This window comes from Eschrichtius robustus, chromosome 11 (assembly GCF_028021215.1).
Source record: "Eschrichtius robustus isolate mEscRob2 chromosome 11, mEscRob2.pri, whole genome shotgun sequence".
Taxonomy (NCBI): Eukaryota; Metazoa; Chordata; class Mammalia; order Artiodactyla; family Eschrichtiidae; genus Eschrichtius; species Eschrichtius robustus.
This window is the reverse complement of record NC_090834.1, coordinates 9,800,089-9,824,410: the sequence shown is the minus strand read 5'-3', so window position 1 is coordinate 9,824,410 and position 24,322 is coordinate 9,800,089. Positions and strand designations below refer to the sequence as shown.

The window sequence follows — 24,322 nt, the reverse complement described above, 5'->3', positions numbered from 1 at the left end:
CTAGGAACAAATTTGTAAGGGTGGTCCCCACACAGGGCTGAGATTTCAGAGCTCATTCTGGAGGGCAGTGGCTGTTGCCCAGTATATGGCACAGAAAGTTCCTGAGACGCTGCAGGGTGGGGCACATAAACCGAAAACCACCATGGGATGCCGGTGATGCTCGCCAGGAGGCTGGTGAAACGCTCACGGGGCGCAGCTCCAGCATCACAAGGCGAGGCAAAGAAGGGTGGATTTGGAGCTGAGGGGCAATAAATGGATAACTGGCCTAAGTAATAGGAGGGCTAGAACTTACCTTGCAGGGTTGTGTTGAGGACTAGATGCAGTATTATGATAGTAACTGGTTATGATTAAATGCCAGTGACCTGGGAAGTGCCTTTTCCTTAGTAGGTGTTTATTTATGGAAATAGCATGGTGTGGTGCAAACACGGATTTTAGAAATACTAGTGTGACCTTGGGTAAGGAGAGGCTTCTATACTCAGTTTCTTCATTTATTTGATTAAATAAAAGTTTTACTAGTAAATATATAATAAAGTAAAATACGTGACTAGCACATGGTCGAGTCTCAGTAAGTGTTAGATCTTTGTTCCTTTTCCTTCTTTGACTTACCCCCACACACTTCAGGAATCTCCTAGATGCTTATGCTTCAGAAAAGCACTTGTGCTTTGGATGATGGTCGTGATAGAGTCAGGTTCACTTTTGCCTGTCATTCCCCATAATTCAACAAATTCAGATCTAGTTAAAATCTTTGAAGTATTTGCTATGTAAAAATTCTTTTGTTTTTGTCGGGATGGGAGTAGGATTCAAAGATAAGACCTTATCTTTTATCATCCCTACCTCCCATTCTTGTCCACAACAGTTCTTAAGCACTTGAGGTGAACAAGATACTGTGTAGACACCGACCTTCTTTTTATAGCATGTGATTGAATGGGATTGGGTTGAATGGGACCATTTGGTTCAATTGGATTTGCAGGTATACATTAACTTCTTTTTCTTCCCCAAGTCCTCCAGGGTGCTCTTTGGAAAGTGCTTTTGATACTGCACAAGACTCTCAGAAACCTCTTTTCCTTTCAAAAATAGAAACTAATGTCAGTTTTCCATATCTCTACGGGAAAGGTTTAATTCAGAAAAAGATAACTACTTTTACCTCAATTTCCTAAATTCATTTACAGGAAAGCAGTTTGGGAATTTAGGCAGCAAATAGCTCAGCCGTTGAAACGTGGAGATTGAGTCCGGGAGCAGGAGTTCCATCTGTCCAGTCAGCTCTGTTCTGGTCACAGCAAGCGCTCTGAGGCTAAGCCAGCCTCTTCGGAGTTTGTGCTGTGACTCTCAGGAAGGATGAGGCGAACAGTGCAATCTGTAAACACTGTGAGTTTGAAAAGGCCCCTTCCCTCCTCATGACAAGTCAGTAGCCTTCTTTTCATACACAATTAATGGTTAAGAGTAGGACTCGGCTAAGGGGGTCTGGGTTTCAGAAACATGCTCGACTGTTTATTGACCATATACTATAGGAAGGTTATTAAACCCTCTTTCTCATGGTTTCGTTCATCAGAAAAGTGGGGATGATGAGTACCTGTTTCTTACCGTTGCTGGTAGAATTAAATGAGACCATTCACATCAGAGACTTAGCGAATTGCACTGCATGTAGAAAGTACTCTATTTCTGTTTCTTGTTTGTTTTTTTGTGTTTAATTTTTGGCTGCGTTGGGCCTTCGTTGCTGGGGGCGGGCTTTCTCTAGTTGCGGCGAGCGGGGGCTACTCTTCGTTGTGGTGCGTGGGCTTCTCATTGCGGTGGCTTCTCTTGTTGTGGAGCACGGGCTCTAGGCTCGCGGGCTTCAGTGGTTGTGGCTCATGGGTTCTAGAGCGGAGGCTCAGTAGTTGTGACGCACAGGCTTAGTTGCTCCGAGGCACGTGGGATCTTCCCGGACCAGGGCTCGAACCCGTGTCCCCTGCACTGGCAGGCGGATTCTTAACCACTGCGCCACCAGGGAAGCCCCTGTAACTTTCTTATTATTTAATGAGGTCCAATTTGGGAGGAGCAGGCAAAGAACATTTTGGAAACTGAGGAAATATCATGCACTTACCACATGCATCTTTAGGAACTGACATCTTTCTTAGATTCAGACTCAACTGAAGGCTTCTGAATGCCTGTCTCACCACTAGAAGATATATTTTGTTGTGTTTTTTAAAAATAGCTATTTTTTGAATCAGTGCTGATAATAATTTTCATTTATTGGATAGACACTGTGTCAGATACAGTGAAAAGCTTGTTATTTGTATTTACCTCTCTTAATCCTCACACAGTCCAGTAATATTCTGTTATTTTTGTGACTACTTAAAGAATTTAAAGTCTGAAGCCAGAGGCTAACTTCAAGGGTCACAAAATTAGTACAGTAAGTCCCCTACATACAAACGAGCTCTGTTTCGAGAGCGTGTTCCTAAGTCCAATTTGTTCGTAAGTCCAACAAAGTTAGCCTAGGTACCCAACTAACACAATCGGCTATATAGTACTGTACTGTAATACGTTTATACTACTTTTCACACAAATAATACATAAAAAACAAACATAACAATGAAAACATTTTTAATCTTACAGTACCTTGAAAGGTACCATAGTACAGTACAACAGCTAGCATACATGGGCACGTTTTGCATCTTTGAAAGTTCACAACTTGAAGGTTTGTATGTAGGGGACTTAGTGTAATTGAGAGAACCAGCTTTTGAAGTCAGGTTTGTCTGATCTCTGTGTCTGCCCTTTTAACCCATTGCTATCAATCTAAATCATGAAGATACTGATACTATCGGGCTATGTAGAGCTGTTTCAGAAGAAAGGTGAAATCTGTGCCTTTTATAGCGGAAGAAGCAAAGCCTCCAAAAAAAAGTCAGTATGATTTGTCCAAAGTCACAGAGTAAGTGAATGGAGAAGGCAAGACAAGGCCTTGGGCCCACCAACGCTTTTGTTTACTGTCTTAATGGAGGACGGGACAGTCAGTGCAAAGATATTTACTGATACCTGTGCTGTACCCAGTACTCCTACGAGTTGGAGGGACATGAAGGAAGTTGCCTACAATCTTCTTAGGGAGATAAAACCAACAGAATGAACAACAGAATCTACAATTAAGTTCTAAATTCTGTACTACAGTTAGAAGCTCAGAGGTGGAGGACGTAGCCAGCTTCTCCTGGGTGCTTTTTCATACGTTTATTTTAGTCTTTCATTTTTTTTGGCCCTGTAAGAGAGGAAATACCTATTTTTGGCTTTTTCAGATGAACAAACTGTGTCTGAGAAGGGGGTGGCAGGGCAACTTGGAGCCACAGAGCCAGAAAGCAGCAAAGCATAGCTTTGAATGCAGATCTGACCCCCAAAGTCCTAGATCTTTCCCTGGAGTAACAGAAGGGGAGGTGGGTGGGTGGTCCACAGCGAGATCATCATTTCAGAAGAGGTGGGACTTGACCAGACAAGCGGGGGCGGGTAGAACTGGGGCAGTGCTTGCGTCCCAGGGCGTTGCCAGCACACCTTTCTGTGGCGCTGAAATTCCTCTAGGTAACTGAGGTGGGACAGTTACCAAACCTTGGTGCTTCCTAAACACCATGAAGCTGCTATTCTCTCAACTGGTTGCAGGTAGAAACAATCCCAGAAGGACCTTTCTTGATGAGCCTGTAGGGCTTGGCAATCATAGAGTGAGACTTTTTGCCAACAGATGCCCAAGAAGTATTAGCTCCCAGCCTGAGTCTGGTGAGCAGGACACAGGTGGCGTTGATGAATTATAGTTATTATTCACCTTCAGCATTGTTATCCTGTGCAGCTGCAGCAGGCAGACAAAACTCTGCCCTTTAGGGACATCCAAAGAGTGAGAATGCGTAAACCAACACTTTGCTACTCAAAGTGTGGTCCGTGGAATAGCAACATGGACATCACCTGGGAGTTTGATAGAAAGGCCGACTCTTGGGCCCTCTGTCCCTCCCACAGATACTACATCAGAATCTGTGGTTTGACAAGATCCTCAACTGATTAAAGTTCGAGAAACACTGAGCTCACCGTCACCATTGTTTTTGTTGTTTTGGGCCCAGGTTTGGGGTTCCTCTGCTCCTCCCCTCAAATGATGACGGTGGTACTCAAAATTCTCACAGTCATACTTGGGGTGTCATGGGATTTCAGGTCAGGTGATCTGGATTCCCAGCTCAACCTTTCTTGCCGTGGGGACCCTCCACCTTTCCAGGGCCCAGCATCCTTATGTTAGTTGTCGTAACAAGGCCTATGTATACGATTGTTGTGGACATCAAATGAATTAATGTGAGTGAAAGTGCTTTTGTAAGCCGTGAATGACTTTCAAAGTATTCATTAATACCGTTGTTGAATAGAATACCTCTCATCTGAAAGAACATTCGTCTGGGGGCTGCTTCCGTACTAGTGCTGCATTCCAGTGAATGGACAGGAAAAAAAAAAAACAATTTTTGGAGGTGCTGCTTAGAGTTTGAAAACTCAGATGACTGTGCTTTGTCATGAATGTAAGTGTTGTACTTGTTAAGGGTCTGACCTGCAGGTATCACGGTCTGCTGCCTTGGAAGTCGGGGAGGCTGCCCTGAAGAGGCCCTTGCCATTTTCTGTTAAAGACTGTGGTCTCCAGTGCCGCCTTCCTCCTTTCCTCTGTTCCTGAGGCTCAGGCCGTAAGAGCAGCTGTCATCCTTTGAAAGATGCAAGGCTCTCTTCTGAGCCAGGCACCTGTGTTTTGATTTAGTATCACCTCCCTGATACAGGTTGACCTAATAGGCGACACCTGGGAAATAACTGGTGGCAGCGAAGGGAGCAGAATCTCTCAGGGGCGTCATCTTGTGTTTTGTCAGATTTGGGGATGGAGAGGAAATAACGCTCGTCGCCCCAGCGGCCCTGTCCTCCAGGACGGCATGAATAATTGAGAGCTGGCAAGCCCGACTGTGCACCAAAGAGTTGCATTATGTAAAGCAGCGGCAGGCGGCGGGGTGTGCGTGCGCGTGTGTGCGTGCGTGTGTGCGAGTGTGTCTGCGCGCCAGAAGGGTGCGTGTCTGAGTGTGTCTGTGCGCTGTGCGCGTGCGTGCAGGAGCTCGGGAACAGCTGTCTGGGAGGGAGTCCGAGGGAGAGAGAGAAAGGGAGTGAGGGCCGGGAGAGAGGGGCTCGGCGTGGCCGCACGACCACACCAAGCGCCGGCGGCCAGGGAGGTGGGGGGAAGACATTCAAGGGGAGTCACGCTTACAATTCCAGAGCGTTTCGAAACAGCAGAGAAAGGAAGCTCCCCCAGCTTGTGAGAGCCCTGCCCCCGCCGTTAGCCCCAGGGCTGTGGGATGGTCATGGAGGTGCGTGCCCTCCGGCATCCTCAGGGCCCCCCGCTCCCCGCCCCCTCCCCCCACTGCCCAGTGCATGAATGAATGAGCTCTGCCCTGCGCTCCACTACCTTCCCAATGGCTGCCAGGTTAGTGCTCACTCGTGCTGACGCTTGTGTGTGTGTATATGTCAGTCCATCTTTTGTCTTCTCCAGGCATTTTTTTGGAAGGGGCGTCTATGCAGGGCTCGGGTGGGGGACCTGTCTTATCTGGCTGCGTGCTTTTTCCAGCTGGCGCAGGCGGCTGGAGCTGCCGAGAACACAAACCTTTCCCGGCTCAGTAAATCCGGAGTCCATGTTGTTTGCTTCTGTTCTGTGTTGGGGGATCTGAAATCAGCCAGCGTGACATCATGCTGCAGAGATGCCACATTCTTTTTCCTCCCTGGCTTTTTTCTCTCCCCCTTCCTCACCTCCGTCATAGTAGCACTGCCCTAGCTGAGCTTTGGAGCACTGAGGGGTGGGCCTGGGGCTGGTGGAGGGAGGGGTTGGGTTGAGGCTGGTGGGGTCCCCTTGGCCAGCAAGACTTATTCAGGGTCCCCGAACTCGGAGAAAAGAGGGCAGAGGATCGCATTAGCGGTGCGTCACGGAGAGCTGGCCGGAGCTTCTGGGGGAGGTGTGGACAGGCCATGTGCTCCTGTTCTCCACCCACCGACTTAGCTCTGGGGTGCCCCTGGTGGGGGAGAGGTGACCAGAGCAGTGGTTAGCAAGGGAGGGGAGGCGGGCTGGAGGGTTAGAAGGCAGGCCACCCTCTCAGATGTAGACAGATCCGGCTCCTCCTGCGGGGAAGAGCCATGGGACGGGTGGATAGGTCCGGCTAGCAGGGGGAGGGCACCAGAGGGGAAGTCGATAGCTCCCGTCTCAGGGAAATAAAGGGATTTGTTTATTCTTTGGCTTAGCCAGCATTTGGCTCAGAGAGTTGCCATGTGTTTTCAGAAAATAGGTACCCAGTGGCGGGGGCCTTACTCCCCCACGCCTCCTTGTATTGTTAGTTATTTGCTTAACTTAGGTAAGTGGAGGGTAGGGGAGGACTTGAAGCTCTGTCTCCCTGGGGACTCAGCCAAGCGCCCAGCCAGGGCTGGGGAAAGGGATCTTTGCCTCTTTACTTTCTCTGACACTTGTTAGCAGATCGCTTCTGTGGACACCGCCTGGCTCCTCTGCTTCCCGCCTCTTCTCTCCCGGCAGCCTTAAGGTGGGCATGCTTTCCTCCTTTGCCTTGGATAGCACTCCATAGGTTAGCGAAGTTCGGGACGGGCTGGAAAGAGCTGGCTTTGGAAGAAGGGAAGAGAAAGGGACGTTTCAGGGAGCTGCCGTTGGCAGGAGAGTGTCAGTGTCAAGGCCATGGACGGTAGTACCCCATTGGGAGAGAATGGAGGAGTGGGAGCTTCTGTCATCCTACCTGGAAAAAAACCCCTCCTCTCTTCCCTGGCCCTACACATTTCTTCTGCAGGCGGCAGCCAGCCTGCAGCCCCTTCCTTCCACTGTGGAGTCGTCAAGCACAGGTGCCTTGTCGGTGGGACACAGATACCCTCCTCTTCAACTTGACGGAGGAGAGGCAGACTCACAGAACAGACCTTTCAAGGTCACACATTTTGTGAGACTAGGGTTTGCTAGCTGTTTCTGTAAGGAGCCAGAGAGTGAATACTTTGGGCTTTGTGGGCCAGGCCATCTCTCTTGTAATGCTTTGTACAGCGGAAGCAGCCACAGACGTATAAGGATGAACGCACGTGGCTGTTTTCCCAATAAAACTTTATTTATGGACTCTGAAATTTCCCTTTCATATAATTTTCACACGTCACAAGATATTCTTTTTTTTTTTTTTTTCCCCCAACCGTTTAAAAATGTAAGAACCATTTTTAGCTTGCGGGTCACACAAAAACGGGTGGTAGGCCGGATTTGGCCTGTGGGTCGTAGTTTGCTGACCCATGAAGTAGTCCTGATTTGAACGGCCTGATAATCACCTGAGACCTCCTTAGGAAAGTGTGAAGGGCGTGCGCAGCCTTCACTGTGCACGTGTTCGCACACACGCACCCTTCTATTCCGGTGACAGATGAGACAGGGCTGGATTCAGTTTTCCTAATGGCCTCAGACAGAACCTCACAGCATTGCTCTCGGCCAGCCAGGCGAAACCTCACCTTCTCTGTAAGTCAGGCAGTAAGGGTCCAAGGAGCAAATGTTTGGACTAGAAGGAGGGAAAGCATTTGCGAAGGACATGACATCTCCAGAATCTCTTAAGGGCTGTGGTTTTGTATCTGGCCTGGAAATATGCATATAAACGTTCCGAATTGTAGTATCACCTGAGTTGGGCTGAGGACTGAGTGGGTTCTTCTTCATCCCACTGGAACTTGGGTTTGTCTGGTTGGGGGAAGGAATGGTGGGGGCGGGGAGTGTCCCTTGTAAGGATGCATACATACGTTACACGTGCCCGCGCTCTCCTTAGCCTGGAGGCTGTAGCCAGAGACTCATAAGAGAAGAGTGACTAATTCCAGATTCCTCTGATTCAGAATATGACTCCAAAAATATATGTTTGCACTCTGATTTCCAGAGCACATGGAGTGATGGTTCTGCTCTATTCTGAGGTCATCAGAGCACTTCTTTTCTGTCCTACAACCGTTTCTGGGCTCCACAGTTTAAGGGCGATTGAGATGAACTGGAATTCGTTCAGAGGAGAGCGAACCCAGTGGCTAAGGGATCCATAGTTGTGCTGTGTGAGGGATGGCCAGAGGGACCAGCAAGTCTGGAGAAGAAAAGACTGAGGGAGCCTGAGAGCCACGTCAAAAGCGCCATGTGGAAGAGGAGTGAGATTTATTCTACACCTGCCAAGCGGGTAGATAGATATAGGACCTTTGGTGGGAAGCCACAGGAAACAGATTGAGCTTAAAATAAGAAGAGTTGTCCTAAGGTGAAATGAGTTACATCATCATTTAATTATCTCTCTGTCACTTGAGGTAGACTCTAAACAAAGATTAGGTGGAGATGTAGGAGAAATGATTTTAAACTTCTAAAAATAGGGTTGAGGCATTAGATTCATTCCACCCAGAGGAATTATAACAGGGTTTTGTTTTTTTTTTTTTAATCGTAAAGAACTTGCTGATGGTAGCAGAAGACAATGAGAAGGCTCAGAGGAGGAAGCCCTGGAATTTTGTACTCTGAATATATTTTAAGTGAGGGTACAGCCTCTCTTGGGTGACATGGGTATCTGCTTGCAACCGGGCAGATTGGCCGACCCCTCTTACAGATCTCTTTGTTCTAAAATTTCTATGATTTTTACATAATGGTTATTCTTCAGCCTGCTTCTGTTTGATCTCTGGCAGAAAGTGAGTCAGAACTGGGTTTGAATCCACAGGTTCTGGAGGCGATGAGCCGTACACTTGGCTCAAACGGCGAGGTTGGGGGGAGGAGTGACGGGAGGGAAGGGTGCACCCAATGCTGCTCCTTACCCCATCCACCTATATACACCCTGCACACCCCTTAGCCTGCCTGCCTGGCTAGGAACTTTCTCCTGACAGCACGGCAGCGGCCTCTGGTGCCTGAGACGGCGTGGCCCTGACGAGAGGGAGAGCTGCTGATGCTGAGTTAACTAGGGGCCCAGACTGCCTGGATCTTGTTTCTGGATCCTTTGCCTGATGTGGATCGGGGTCCCTGTGTCTCAGAGAAGCCGCTGTTCTCAGGAGTTCACGGTGTGTCCTTTATACGCTCTTTGTCACCCCCTCTCACGTCTCTGTCTCTGTGGGGGGCTAAGATATAGTCACACTCGCTCTTCTTGCATAGCGAAAGCCGAAGCTCAGGGAGGAGGGGTTTGCCCCCATATCATACACAGCGAAGGGGCCGAGTCGGGACTGCCCAGCTCCCTTGACAGGTGATGAGGGGAACTGTTTGACTGAATCCAAGTGGGTCTTAACCGCAGGGTTAGTTACATGTCTGTCTCTCTCATGGACGGTGGGTTCCTTAGAGGTAGAGCCTGTTTCCCTAATGCCTAAAGCATTATCTGGAGCATATTCTCTTCAGCTGTTTGTTAGATGGATGGATGGATGGACGGACGGACGGACGGACGGACGGATGGATCCGGCACAAGTTCCTTTCAGTTTCAGCAGTAACATTTCTCTTGCGCGGGATGGGGGAGGGGGCCCTTGTGGAGCAAACTTAGAACAAGCTGGACGTTCTATTCAGTTGAACTCCTCCCTGCCTTGTTCTGGTGATTTGTGGCCCCCCAGTGGATTGGAAATCTCCTTCAAGGAAGGGGCTTCCTGGAATAGCTTAGCACCTTTCCACTTTCACAAGGTCCCGTTCTCCTGAGTGTTGAGGCTTCTGAAATACTTTGGGTAGATTGTACTTAGATTTGACTGAGATTGATAGTGAGTCAAGTGTAACAGTATAAAGACCCTCTTGTGTGCCCAGCATGTTTAGTACTGTGTATGTAATCCTTGCGTATCTACAAAGAACAACGGCACAGTCGCTGCCCTGTGGGGCCCTCAGGATGAATACGTATCACACAGTAGGAGACGCATACTAGGTGTTCAGTAAATGCTTGTTTAATGACATCCAATCCACAAGGTCAGCTTAACTGTGTAGCTCAGAGAGAGCTGGATGGAGAATGATCACCGAGAATCGTGGAGCAGTAAGGACCGTGGCGCTTAAAATTAAGTCCCTTTGGAGCTGTTCCAACACATGTGCGTTGGAACCTAACCACCTATTGGGTGCTCTCTCCTAGGAAACCTGAAGTGGGGGTGGGGGGAGGTGCCTATTGACAGGGCCTCAAAGAGGAAATTCCTGTGTCCCGTGGGAGGTGAGATTACATGACCACTGAGACCCCTTCCAGACTACAGACTGTCAGAGAGCAGTTCGGTCAACACTGCCTGTGAATCCGGCAGCACTGTTTCCCAAATGTTAGGTGTTTGTCCTGTTGTGAACAAACTCAGAGAAAGGAAATTGTACACCACCAGTAAGTTCCTATGTTTAATTTCAGCATCTTCAGCTTCATGTTAAGTCTTTATCCTCCTAGCCCTGTGGAAGTGGGGACTAGCTGAAGATGGTGAATACCAGCAATTTGTATTCTCATCCCTTGTCTTTGCCTCGTGGACAGGACAGAATTTAGAAACAGGATGCAGTTCCTTAGCTGGAAACTGACTTCTTACTTCTAACCCCCTTTTTCCCTCCATGATCAAATTACAGGAAGCCCTTTACTTTGGGGATGCACCGGCTAATTAGTTGGGTTTTTTGTTTGTTTGTTTGTTTGTTTTTAGCTTCTTCCGGTCATCCTAGTAAGCTAGATTGTGATCATCCAGTAGGCAGGGAACACAGGTACACAGAAAGATAAAGTGACTTTTCTCAAGGGCACAAAACAGCTCAGTATTTAAACTCAAACATGTACACTTACGTCTAGACAAAGTGATCAGGCCAGCAAAGTCTGGAAGTGATGTCACATTTTAGTTTTCATGGATACAGAAGTCAGAACAAGAACCAATGGGCTGTTATAAGAAGGCTGATTTGGGGCAGGCTTAAGAAAGAAATATCTAACAGAGTGGCTGAACAGTGGCTTTAAAATGAGTGCATTCCTTTATTCATGCAATACATATCTGTGATCCCCAGTCATTGAGCTAGAGGCACTGGGGAACCACACAATAGACAAGGCCCCGGCCCCCATGGAGTGTTCAATCTAGTGTAAGCAACTCAACAACAAAGAGTAAGACTACTTCAGCTCCTGATGAGTGCCGTGAAGGTGGGAAATGGCACGATGTGATAGTGATTGCCTGGAGACAGGGAGGCTGCATTAGGTGCAGTGGTCCTTCAAGACAGGCTGCTTGGGGGAGGTGACATTTGAACTTTGATCTAAAAGTTGAAAAGGAATCAAAATTCAAAACTCTAGAGTGAGAGTTCTGTGGCAGGGGTGAACTTGGTGTGTCGGAGGAACAGAAAGGTCCAAGGAGGCCAGAATAGATTGAGGGAGAAAGTGGTACAAGAGAAAGTTGAGGAAACAGATCCCTGAGTTTAGATCCCAGGAGTTGTTGGATTGCTAGTCATTAAGTCCATCCCTCCAGAAGGTTACGACGAGGACACAGGATGGATTTGGTGCGGCCTGTGAACCCTTTGCGCAAAACAATTCATGTCTGACTTTGACTTCTGACACCGGTTCGGTAGCATCATCAGAGTTTTCAAAGGTTATCATCATTTGTTCCTCTTCGAAATGTCCATAGAGATAACTGGAGCCCTGCCTTCTCCCTCAGCTCTGGCAGGACCCAAACCAACTTATTTTGTTTTTGTAGGAAGGAGGAAAAGTGGGTCAGCCTGTTTTGGCATTTCAGGCATGGAGTCTTGGTTCTATTGCGGGCCCTGGTCTCCATGGAAATGAAAAATAGTGTTTGTCATGCCTGTTCCTGGATTGAATTCCAAACTCTGGGCTGAACAGAAGCTGTAGGAAAGCCAGGGAGTGGGGGAGTAGGGTGGATGGAGGCTGCAGCCATCGTGATGAGCGATCTCTCCTTGGCTTGTGTTGGAAAGTCAGACAACCTTTGCCCGCTCTCCAGCCCTGTCTTCACCCATCACCTCTCTGGACCAAGAACACCAGTAGTAGGGTAACTGATGTTCTTCTGCCTTTCTCCTTGGCCAAACACTTTCCATGTACCTTGCCCTTTCATTAATTGCTCAGTTAATAAGTTCATCAACAACTGAAGTCAATGCTAAGACTTTCCCCACAAGTAGGTCCTTCCAGGCTTAAGTAGCTCCCTAATGAGAATGTATCTAGTATGTACCTAGAAGGTATTAAATTAGCCAGCTGGCTGCAGATGTTTTGGATGGGCTCTGCCACCTTTCATTCCCTTTGTAAGATAAAAAAAAATTAACTTTCCATAGGTACTTGAACAAGATAGGGAAGGAAGAATGGGTCCGTGGAACTTATTGACCATAAGAAGTGCCCTGAATTATCTACACAATATCTACAGAGATGGAGGCCAATGAGGGACGGAGTGCAGAGAGAGGGTGGAGCCTGGGCCACGTGGACCCTGTGAACCAATGTTTGGATGACCAGTGGCCAGATAGTGAGTCTGGAGAATTGTCAGGCTTCCATTTGTAAGGCGTCTCTGCCCATGGTCTGACCTGGCAACAGTCTAGTTCCACCTTCTTGGTTCCAAATTTCAGACAGAACCTTTCCCTGAACACTGTGTATATTTCACCCAAAGGCCCAACTTGGAAAGCCCCCGGGGCATTTCAGCAAGTTACTAGAACAGAAGAGCTGGAGCAAGATGTTCATCTCTGTGTAAATCTTGCTCTTGCAGCAGTGGGAGGGAGGCCTGCTCAGTGTCAGGCTCTGCAGTTGCGCTGTATGAGCTGGGTTAGGAAAGAAAGGCATCATCCCAGGATTCCTCTCCTTCCCTGCCCTTTGCTGAAATGCAACACGATGCTACATCCAGGCCAAAGTGTGGCATGCTGGGACCAGGCTGAGAGAGACCTGCTTTAGCATAAGTTGGGAAGAGAACCTCTATGCCATAAACAAACAAACCAACAAAAAACCCCAGCAACAACAAAAAGGCATCTCTCCAGAAGCTGTCTGGCCCCTTTCTTCAAGCAGGTAATCACAGTTTGACGCAAAAAGCACACTTGGCTTTTTCTCCCTAAGAGAAGGCGTTGGACCCAATGGCAGAGTTGTTGCCGGGTTTAGATTCTAAGTGATAGGCTCTCAAAGAGTGAGTTCTATACACGGTCACCAGGAGCTCCTCTTAGGAGGAACAATAGTACATTTTTCCATCCTTTCAAGACCCCACCCCATCCAGTACCCTAAAAAGCACGGGGCGGAAAAGCTACTGAGACTTAACCCTGCTGAGCACCCTCTCCAGCTGCCTGTTAACCCCTTGGTGGACAGTCACATCGTCTCCCCGGGCCTGTGCTTCCATCCGTAACAGTAAGAGGACTCTGACTCTTTCTCTGCAACAGTCATCCCTCGGGCACCTGAGACTGTGGTTTTATTTTCATGGGTAAAGGGGGCCAAGACCTGGAGCTCCGGCGCGTCATAACAAGAACTGAGGCAGGCCTGGGAAATTTTTTTTCTAAGTGACTTGGTATTTTGCTCTCCAAGGAGGAGGGCCCAAGGGGAATTTGGGGCCCAGCTGGGATTTGTGATCTGGGCTATTTTTCCTCCTCTGCAAAGTTCTGGTTGGGTCTGCCCTTCCCATCTACCGTGCTGTGGATTTATGGGTACAGAGACACTAAGTGACAAGCAGGAATACAGAGAGGGATTGAAAAACAACCATCTTCAGGGAATCCTCGTCAACTCTGAATCTGGAGCCAGTTTAGGTGGACAGATCTAATGGAGGCATTTGCAGGAAGCATGTACATTTCATGCAACTATTAGGCGCATACACCTATGGCCATATTATCTCAGACACTGGAACATGTGCTATGGGAAAATTCAAAGTGGAGCTGGCTAATTTGCATGGATATTTGCAGTGCTATTATAAAGAGCTGAGGAGGATTACTGATGAAACTTCAGAATTGGCATGGGGATGGGAGGGGCATAGCTAGATAACAGAATAGTCGGCTGTTAGGAATTAGGAAGCGCTCGATATCGGAATCAGCTTTAACTAGATGCTACTAAAGGCAGGGAGGGGAGCGGTGTTTGTAATATGGCTGTGGGCGTGGGATCTAATGATAATTGTCAGGCTCCTGCACCAAAAAAAGGTGTGCTGAGTCGTAGTATTACCTTGAGAACCACACCTTCATGCCCACTCCCCAGCAACCCTGGGGTCTCTTCCATTGGCACTTCCTCTGACAAGCTCAACTGATTTTCTGTTACAGCCCACCCACCCGGCAGACACTGAACAGCTGATGCACTCAAGAGAGTTACAAGCAGGTTTCTGTCATCTGGGGCAGATACGGTCACTTATCCCTTGATCCTTATAGGGTTTAGTCCTTGGGAACACTGGTTCTCAAATTTTGGGGTGCATCAGAATGAGCTATGGTGCTTGTTTAAAATGCGGATTCATAAGACCATCCCCTGGAAATTGTCATTTATTGAGTGGGGGTGGGGCTGGGATTTTGCACTTCAAGAAAGCGCCCCACGTGGATTTGGTCCCTCCTATGGGAAGTAATGTTTGGGAGCATTCAAAGCATGTCCATATAACCCTCTGAGGAAAAAGGGCAAGGATAATTATTCCACTTTTTACAGAGAGGGACAAAAACCTTCTTAATAACAGCAGCTCAGAAATAGTTATTGATCATTCATTATGTATCGGGCACTGCACTAAAGATTTCACTTACGTTATTTCACTTAACACAACAATCCTCTGAGATAGGTATTAGTATCTCTCATTGGTCCGATGAGAAAAATAAGGCTTAGAGGCCGGGGTCACACAGCAAGTGGCAAAGCTGGGACTCAACGCTGAGCCTGCTTACGCTGCACACTGGCGATTAATCCTGACCCTGCAGAGCCCAAGCAGGCCTTCGGCAAACAAACGTTTCATTTGAAACTGGCTTTCTAAATTTCTAATTAAATGCTCTTTCTATTAGGGTGGGGTGCGCTGGAATGTATCAGGCAGTCTTGAAAAAATTACCAGTATGGGGCACTGAAGTTGTGACAGCCATACGTTTGATCATCCAGGTCATGGCAGAGCTGGGCTCAGGGCGAACCATAGAGTGAACATGCAGTGTCCAGGGGTGGGAAGGAGGGGGTCTGATTGGGAATGAGCCAGGGCCGGAACGCACAGTGACCTGAGAGCCAGAAAGGAGCCTCTGGGGGTGGGGCGACAGGTACATATCTTGCAATCCCTGGGGCAGAAACAGTTAACTTTGCTGCAAGCAAACAAGTTAACTTAAATGAGGAGCACTGGGGGACTTTCCTGGTGGCGCAGTGGTTAAGAATCTGCCTGCCACAATGCAGGGGACACGGGTTCGAGTCCTGGTCCGGGAAGAGCCCACATGCCACGGAGCAACTAAGCCCGCAAGCCGCAACTACTGAGCCCGCGTGCCACAACTACTGAAGCCCGTGCGCCTAGAGCCCGTGCTCCACAGCCCGAGAAGCCACCGCAATGAGATGCCCGCGCACCGAAACGAAGAGTAGCCCCCGCTGGCCGCAACTAGAGAAAGCCCGCGTGCAGCAACAGAGACCCGACACAGAGCCAAAAATAAATGAATAAATAAATAAATAATATTTTTTAAAAAAATGGGGAGCACTGGGGCACCAGCTGACTATCCTGCTCTGCTCGGGGGTCTGAAACCGTGTGGGTGGCTGATCAGGGAGCTGGCCTGCAGGACTACGCGGGCAGAAGGATGGAAACAGAAGGCCAAGCAGACCGGGGCCGTGGCTACCGGGGCCGTGGCTCCCACGTCTCGAGTGGGGGTGGGAGATGCGGCCAGGAGGGTCGCCACAGAAGGCCCAAGAGCCTTGGTCCTCTTTCCATGTGCCCCTGTTTCTCAGGGACTTCAGCCAGACCTAACTATGGGAAGCAGGATCAAACTGTAGCATGAGGTACTGTGGTCAGACTTAAGGAAGCACTGTTTGTGAGCAAAGTAACCAGGGGAGGAGTGACATAGTCTTTAATGGAGGTTTTAAAATAGGAGAGATGGGGGACTTCCCTGGCAGTCCAGTGGTTAAGACCTCGCCTTCCACTGCAGGGGATGCGGGTTTGATCCCTGGTCGGGAAGCTAAGATCCTACGTGCCTCGTGGCCAAAAAAACAAAAAACATAAAACAGAAGCAACATTGTAACAAATTCAATAAAGACTTTAAAAATGGTCTGTATCAAAAAAAATAATAGTCATAAAATAAAATAGGAGAGATGGGAAGTGAATGAATGACCTCTGGGCCCCCCCGCCCCGCAGGGGTTAAAGGTGGTTCAGGGGGTCTCAGCTGACCTGTTACTGGGGAGAGTTGATGAGGACAAGAATCTCTTAAGTATTCGCTCAAGTGTGTTATGCTTCAAAAACACACAGTTCCTTGTACTGCTCTGTGTACTCCATGCTATTTTAGGCCTTCATACCTTTGTTCATGCTGTTGTTTTGGTTTTTGTGGGTTGTCTTTTTTTTTGTTTTCAGGAACGTTCTCTTCCCTCCTACTACCACGCCCTTCACCTGGCTCACTCTGACACACTTTTTTTTTTTTTTCACACACACACACTGTATTTTATTTTTACAAGAGATAAATAGACTGACACCAAGCATTGTACATGGATGACCACAGCAAAAGCAACAATGATTGCAATTACCAAACATGAAACACACTCATACTATGTCATAATATTGACATTCAGTCCAGTAATCCTCCACTGTAACAGCTCCTTTACTTTGCAGTGAAAATTGATTTGTATATTCTTTGCCTCTGAGTCCTTGTTGGATTTTTTTTTTTTTAAATTCAGACAGAAAGTCACAAAAATTATACTCATCCTCATCAGTTCACTCAGTCCCATGTAATTAACTCTGACACATTTTTCAGGACCCAGCTTAAGTCTCAAGGGCCATATCTTCAAGGAAGCCTTTCTTGACCTCTAAGGTTCCTTTCCTCTCTCCTGTCACACCACTTGTTGCTTATATTAAAATGAGAGGAATACGTGTCTAGCTCTTCCCGATGGTAATGTCCCAAGCACAAGGATCCTTTTGACTCATCAGTATGAACTTGAACGCCTAGTATTATTCCAGGTGCTCAGTAAATGTTTGTGGAACAGAAGATCCAGATGTGAAGTCCTATCCCCTTGGCCAGGCACTTAACCTTTAACCTCTATTTCTCAGGTTTCTTTTTTTTTTAAATTTTTTTATTTAATTTAATTAATTAATTTATTTATGGCTGTGTTGGGTCTTCATTTCTGTGCAAGGGCTTTCTCTAGTTGCGGCAAGCGGGGGCCACTCTTCATCGCGGTGCGCGGGCCTCTCACTATCGCGGCCTCTCTTGTTGCGGAGCACGGGCTCCAGACGCGCAGGCTCACGGGCCTAGTTGCTCCGCGGTATGTGGGATCTTCCCAGACCAGGGCTCGAACCCGTGTCCCCTGCATTGGCAGGCAGATTCTCAACCACCGCGCCACCAGGGAAGCCCTCTCAGGTTTCTTATATGTGAAGTTAAGAGCTGGCTATGTTAATTCTGAAATCTGAAAGGGGGGGTCTTACTCCAATAGCCCCTCCAAAATCCGTGTCTTCCTTTCTTTCTACAGCAAACCGAAGGTCATTTTTAGCTTTAAAATCCAAGGATTTTGAAATATAATGTAACACTATTGTTAATAAGGGTGGCAGGATCAGATTAATGGCACACATCGTAGAGTTTGTTGGAAAAACAGTATTACAGGTTATGAGATTCGTAAGAATTGGTTTTATTTGCTCAGCAGGACACCCGAATCTGTAGGATGATGGAGTGCCTTTTAAAAGAGTTTTAGGGGGAATTCCCTGGCGGTCCAGTGGTTAGTACTCGGCACTTTTACTGCCGAGGGCCCGGGTTCCATCCCTGGTCGGGGAACTAAGATCCCACAAGCCGCACAGCGTGGCCAAAGGAAAAAATACTAAATAAAAAAGCTTAGTAAAAGTAAAAGAGTTTTAGGAATCGAACGAGTCTAGCTGTGATTTTGCCTAGTTAGGACTGTAGTAGCTCCTAACATTTTTTCCTGTTTAGCGAAGGATCAGAGTGGAGGTGGAGCATGGGGTGGGGCGTGAGGGTGATACTTGGGCTTAGTCTTGAGTGTTTGAGTGTAAGTGTTGGGTGGGAAAGACTGATACAACGTGGAAGAGTGAGGGAGCGTGCCAGGGGACCCGTGAATACGCCTTCATGGCTGAGGCCGAGTGTGTCCTGGGAGGAGGAGCCAAGCCAGAGCTTTCAAAGGCAGCTTGGAGTCGACAGTTGGGGAACTTCTGTACCATAGTTTGGAGTTCAGATTTTATTCCAGGGAGGTAGAAAAGCACAGAGGGCTTTAACCAGGGGCAGAGGAGGGCCAAAAATGACCCATTTACTTTTTGTGGAAAGTTCATTTTGACAGTGAAATAGAGAATGGATTGAAGGCTAGAGGCAGAAAGTTGATTCCTTCTTTCTTTCCATCCGTTCAGCTCCCCATCAATCCTGTTGATCTATCCTCCTGTCTCGTCACCCAGCAAACAGACATTGCTGAATGCTTGGTTCTGGGAACGAGCTCTATAATCAGATAGGCCTACGATTGATTAGGCCTCTCCAGCCACTTACCCATGTGTGTGACTCTGGGCAAACTACTTAATCTGTCAGTCGTTTGATTTAGCACCTGAAAAACAGGACTGGTAATATCCATTAATACTTCACAGGTTCGTTGGGAAGATTAAATGAGAGAATGCCTTAATAAATGCTTGCCACTGTGCCAGGAATTCATAAGCACTGATAAACTTTTAGCTATTTGTATTAATATTAGCAGGTTGGAGGTGCAGATTTGGGAGCTGTCATGATCCTGGGGGTTGTTAAAGCCGTGGGTGTGCACTAGAATGAGACTCGCTTCAGGCGTTAGCTGAGCTCATACTACTTACAGAGCGTCCCGTTGAGCAGGGAGGGAGGCTCAGAGGTGTGCGCTCAGGAGTGTGCAGGTCTTCACTTTAACACCAGGCAGAACGTGTTAAATGCTTTGGTCAGTTCAGTGGTGGAGATTTACAAAAGCTTTTTGGAGAAGGTGAGGTTTGAAATGGGTCTTAAAAGGTGAACAGGTCTCCATTGGGTGCATATGAAGGGAGAGAGCGCTTCACGCACAAGTGGTGAGTTGGGGAGGTAGGGGGCAGGAGAAGAAGAATGTGTATTAAGAAAACCAGGGGAAGATAAGTAGGACGAGAAGATGGGCACCCTTTGAGCGAGTACAAGGAGAAAGTATTGAGATCTAGGGAAAGTGTCAAATTATTTTCAGTACAGAGCTTTGAATTCCATGCTGAGGATTTTGGACTTAATAGGAATGCTAGTAGGGGGCAGAAAGATAGTATCAGGCTTTTATTTAGAAAGATTCAAGGACAAAGGTGTGAATGGGCACGAAAGAGGAAAGGAGAGGAGAAAACTACTTAGAAGGTTATCAGACAAGTCTAGGCCGGAGGCATTGAGAGCTTGAACTAGAGCCCTGGGGGTGGAAGGGAGGGATGGGTTATGGGAGCTTCAGGGAAATGGGATTGATGGGATTCAGTGGCTCACTTTTTGTGGGGTGAGATGCAAGAGATGGGCCTGCAGCTTGAGAGAGCAGGAAATGAGGATGGCATCGAGGATGGGCAGCAGTGGGAGGCGGCTTGGGAGGAAAGACGGCAAGCTCAGTTTTGAATCTGAGGTGCTCGTGAGACACGTCCGTTTGGAGGAAATGTCACGGTGGCACCAGGTTGCTGGGCTGAAGCTAACAGGGCCAGAAGCAGGTAGAGGAGTCCTCTGCTTCCGGGCATAGTTGAAGTCATGGAAAACAGGAACTGGCTCAGGTGGTGAAGGGCCCACCTTTGGGGAAGGACTGAATTTCAGGTGGAGGAGCCAGGGGGGAGCCCGCTGCTGAGACAGGAGGAGGAATGGGAGAGAGAGGCGTGTGTCGTCAGGGAGACGGGGAGAGATTTTCAACAGCAGCACAAATCAACAGCCTTATAAGCACAGAGAGTAAAATGGCGCGTGATAGTGTACATCGTCTGTTGACTGAAGTGTTTTTTTTTTTTTCTTCTAACATCTTTATTGGAGTATAATTGCTTTACAATGGTGTGTTAGTTTCTGCTTTATAACAAAGTGAATCAGCTATACATATACATATGTTCCCATATCTCTTCCCTCTTGCGTCTCCCTCCCTCCCACCCCCCCATCCCACCCCTCTAGGTGGTCACAAAGCACCGAGCTGATCTCCCTGTGCTATGCGGCTGCTTCCCACTAGCTATCTATTTTACGTTCGGTAGTGTATATATGTCCACGCCACTCTCTCACTTTGTCACATCTTACCCTTCCCCCTCCCCATATCCTCAAGTCCATTCTCTAGTAGGTCTGTGTCTTTATTCCCGTCTTGCCACTAGGTTCTTCATGACCTTTTTTTTTTCTTTTTTCTTTTTTTCCTTAGATTCCATATATATGTGTTAGCATACTGTATTTGTTTATCTCTTTCTGACTTACTTCACTCTGTATGACAGACTCTAGGTCCATCCACCTCACTACAAATAACTCAATTTCGTTTCTTTTTATGGCTGAGTAATATTCCATTGTATATATGTGCCACATCTTCTTTATCCATTCATCCGATGATGGACATTTAGGTTGCTTCCATGTCCCGGCTATTGTAAATAGAGCTGCAATGAACATTTTGGTACATGACTCTTTTTGAATTATGGTTTTCTCAGGGTTGACTGAAGTGTTGAAAGCAGAGTTTTTGGTACTCGTCGGGTGGCATATGGAGGGTCAGCTGATGTGGGGTCATTAGGGGCGGAGGACATCTCCTAGGCACGTCGACCACGAGCACCTGAGGTTCATGCGGTTTTGGATAGTTGGGGTGAGTTTCCTCCCGGTTGGAATTTTTTGCCCACCCCTTGCTCGAATCTTCCCTCAACAGGCAGTTTTCTCAGGGATTCACAGTTTGAGGAAGGATAAAGGGAGCTCCTTTCTATTCCTGGGTCTGGAATCACCCTGTGTGGGGATGTCCCTTATCTCGGGAAAAGACAGGAGCCCAGCCGTGGATCCGCGTGTCCGAGACGGGCGTGCACTTGGTGTCATCCACTCTTGCTCTCGCTTCTCTGAGCGAACTAGTTGAGGTGAGGGGCAGAGGTCCGGTCCTGGCTGTTCTGCCAGTGAAGCCGTGCCAGGAGACGGTTTCAGCCCTGGAGTGTTTGGCCATGGACTGAGGTTGGCCCGAGGTGGGGGGGCTGCCCCCAGAGAGGGGAGCACCTGATCCTGCTCCTTGGACCATCCCGAGGCCCCCAGCCCCCACCCCAGGGCGGGTCCGAGGAGGCACTTGCTGCTATTCTAAGGCCCAGCTCTTCCAACCGAGGGAGAAGAACGTAATTTCCTTTGTCCAGGGTTTGGCTGGAGATGGTAGTGGATGAGTTCAGAAGTCGGAGAGGATAAGGACGTTGGCGGTGGGGTGAGAACTTGAAAAGCCGCTTTCTAAATCACAGTTGTTGGTGGTATTATAACTGAGTTTCCAAATTCAAATTCTGTTTGGGGATAAAGCAAAACATTCGGCCTTACGTGTCCCCATACGCCCTCTGGTCACGTTTGGCTTCCTTTACTCTGGTCTCCTTTTGCTTCTTCTCTCCATCCGTTTCCTTCCAAAAGTCAGAGCCCTTCCCTCGCCCCACTGCTGCCCTCCTCCTGCACTTGCTGGTTTGGGCTTTTGGGCTTCCTTCCTTTTCTCTCTGCCAAGGATCCCCAGGTGGAAGGTTCTGCTGAAAGGGGGCGTGGTTTTCATTGCAGGTGGGTCCGATGGGACATCTGAGGTTGCAGCTGGATCTTCATGCAAATGGCCGTGTTCCCCGCCCTGCACTCCACTCGCTGAGGGAAGGCGGGGATGCAGCTTCCCAGGGTGCTTCCTGGGGCCCTGACAGCCTCGCATCCATCCGGCTGTGCCCAGAGCCCCGACCCTGCTCTGACTGCCCTGTGCCAGGCCCTGGGCTTTTCACCCCCTCCCCTCGTGCTTCTTTGGCTTTCCAGTCTCAACGTGGGCTTTGTTTCCCGTTTCCCGTCTCTTTCCTCCATAACCTTTCCTTCCCCCGTCTCTTTCCTTCCTCCATTCTCTCAGAGCAAAGCAAGCACCTGTTAGAACTTAACTGCACTTAATTTTCCTCTCCTCTTCCTTTCTTCATCTCCTCTAGTCCATTAAGAACACAAGCTAAATATTTACACAGTTTATAAGCCTTGGCGTGAGGGGATTTGGTACCCTGGGATGTGAAAGGTACCTTTTGCAAGTGAATTTGGGGGAGGAGACATGGCATGTGAGAACTTCCGCTGCATTCATCTTTGCCCTGGGCGAAGGGAACAGGAACCAGTCTGGCTTACAAGGAAATAGAATAGTGCGGGTGAGTTACAAGTCAGAAGACCCAGATTTTGTTTCTAAGCCCTCTGTGATCAGAGGACACTTGATCCTCTTTGCCATGCACTGGTCTTCATTTTAAAAATAGGACTTATGGCACTTGTCATTACTACCTTGGTGGAATGATTTAAGGACCCAGTGAAATAATATGTTGTGAATGCTTTGGAAAGCGGGATTATTTTTGTTATTTTTATGGGCAAATATCTCCAAAACCAAATGTAGAAACTGGATTTTGCAGCATGTATAAAATGAGCTGATAGTATTGATATGCTCTCTAATGAGCCTTTCAGATCTTAAATTCCGTGTTCCCTAGACAGTTCTTGGCATATAATGGGGGGGGGGGGGCGGGGGTGTCCTAACAATATCTGATGGATGGATGGACAGACAGATGGTCAGATGGATGGCTGGGTGAACGAATCTCTCCATGTCTAATTGCCCTACTTACCCCTTCCTGTTGCTATTTCCATTTCACGTGGACACCACCGCCCCCTCCTGGCCAGCAGCAGTATTGTGGTGCAGCAAGTCCGTAGCTGGGCCCTTTGCTCCCTATTTCTCCCCAGCCCCGAACCCTGGCTCCCCGAGCTGGCTCGTTGGGACCCGTCTTTGGCCTTCAGTCACTGACTGCTCGTCTCTCCTCCTCCTCCCTCTCCACCCCGCCCCCTCTCTCCGTCTTCCCCCTGCAGCACTGCCAGTAACTCCAACCGCAGCACGCCGGCCTGCTCCCCCATCCTCCGGAAGCGGTCTCGCTCGCCACCCGCTCAGAGCCCGGACGGAGACACCATGGTGGAGAAGGGCTCAGACCACTCCTCGGACAAGTCGCCGTCCACGCTGGAGCAGGGCGTGCAGCGCAGCTGCTCCTCGCAGTCGGGCCGCAGCGCTGGCAAGAACTCCAAGGTGAGCCCGACCCCGCCGGGGACTGTGTCCTCGCTCAGTAGCCGGCTGCAGGGAAGCTGGCAGTGGGGGGGACGGTGAGGCAGAGAACCCCGCCATCGAGGGACCTGGCGTGATTGGCCGGCCCCTAGTGTCCCAGAGATAGCCTTGATTCAGTGAGGTGAGGCGGGGCCGGCAGGGGAGACCCTAGTTAAATTTTATCATCTCAGCTAAGCACTCCGAGAGGGCCCCGGCAGCTGGAAAAATGACTCCGCAATGACCGTTATCTCTCTTTAGGGGCTAGGGAGCCTCACGTGCCTTGAGACTTGGAGGAGAGGTGCTCTGGAGGTCAGGAGGGGTCATCTGTTTAGCCCTGCTACCTCTTCCAAATTTGGGGTAGAAGGGAACATTATTTGGGACAACTGTAGTGCCAGGAAGGGAGTCCTCAGGGAAGGTTGCGGAATGCCGTTTTAACCTCCGCCCTGGCCATCACCCTGCCTGGCCTTTGGTAATAACCTACTTGGTACTCATCCGGCCAAGAGGACGGTGACAGGGCTCTCCATCCCTCCCAGGTGTGTCCGAGTTGCCACCTGAGCCCCGGGCCTTTGCCTAAGGAGGGGCATAAAATAAGCCCTGGGGGGCCTGGGCTACTTATGGTCCCCAGAGACGTTCTTCTCCCCAACCCCCCACCCCCTTAGTCCTTTGGGAAGCAGGAGATGTCTTTGCCTAGATGCTCCTTCAAAAGCTTCTCTTACCTGCTGGACTCACAGGCCCTGGGGAGGGGAGGGGACGCCGGGAGGCTCGGGAGCTGGCTTCCCACCTGAATTTGTCTTTTGATTTCTTGTTCTTCCTCTTCTTCCCCCCCCCCCCCCCCCATCTCCCAAATACCTTCTTTGCATGCATGGTCTTAGTCTCACAAGCGCCTCTCAAAAGTAAGCCATCTTTTGTCTCTGTCTTTGGTCTCCCCTCCGGTGTTGAATTGTCTGTAGTGCTCCGCACCCCTCCCTCTTCCCTCGCCCATCTTGGCCCATGCGTCTGGCTTGGCCCCTTTCCCAGAAGGGCCGGCCCCACTGCCCCTGGCAGGCTGGCTGAGGTCACTGAGCGGACCATTCCCACTGCACCCGGAGTCGGAGACCAGACCCGCCCCCCCCACCCCCGTGTCT

General features: G+C 48.9%; 1 protein-coding gene across 1 annotated transcript in view; it reads left to right on the top strand.

Moving 5' to 3' along the window:
- GRAMD1B (GRAM domain containing 1B) overlaps positions 1-24,322 on the top strand; it is a 173,324-nt gene that overhangs the window by 107,620 nt on the left and 41,382 nt on the right. Inside the window, exon 3 of the mRNA XM_068554599.1 lies at positions 22,973-23,183. Within this exon, the coding sequence (XP_068410700.1) occupies positions 22,973-23,183 (211 nt within the window). The remainder of the gene's footprint in view (positions 1-22,972; positions 23,184-24,322) is intronic.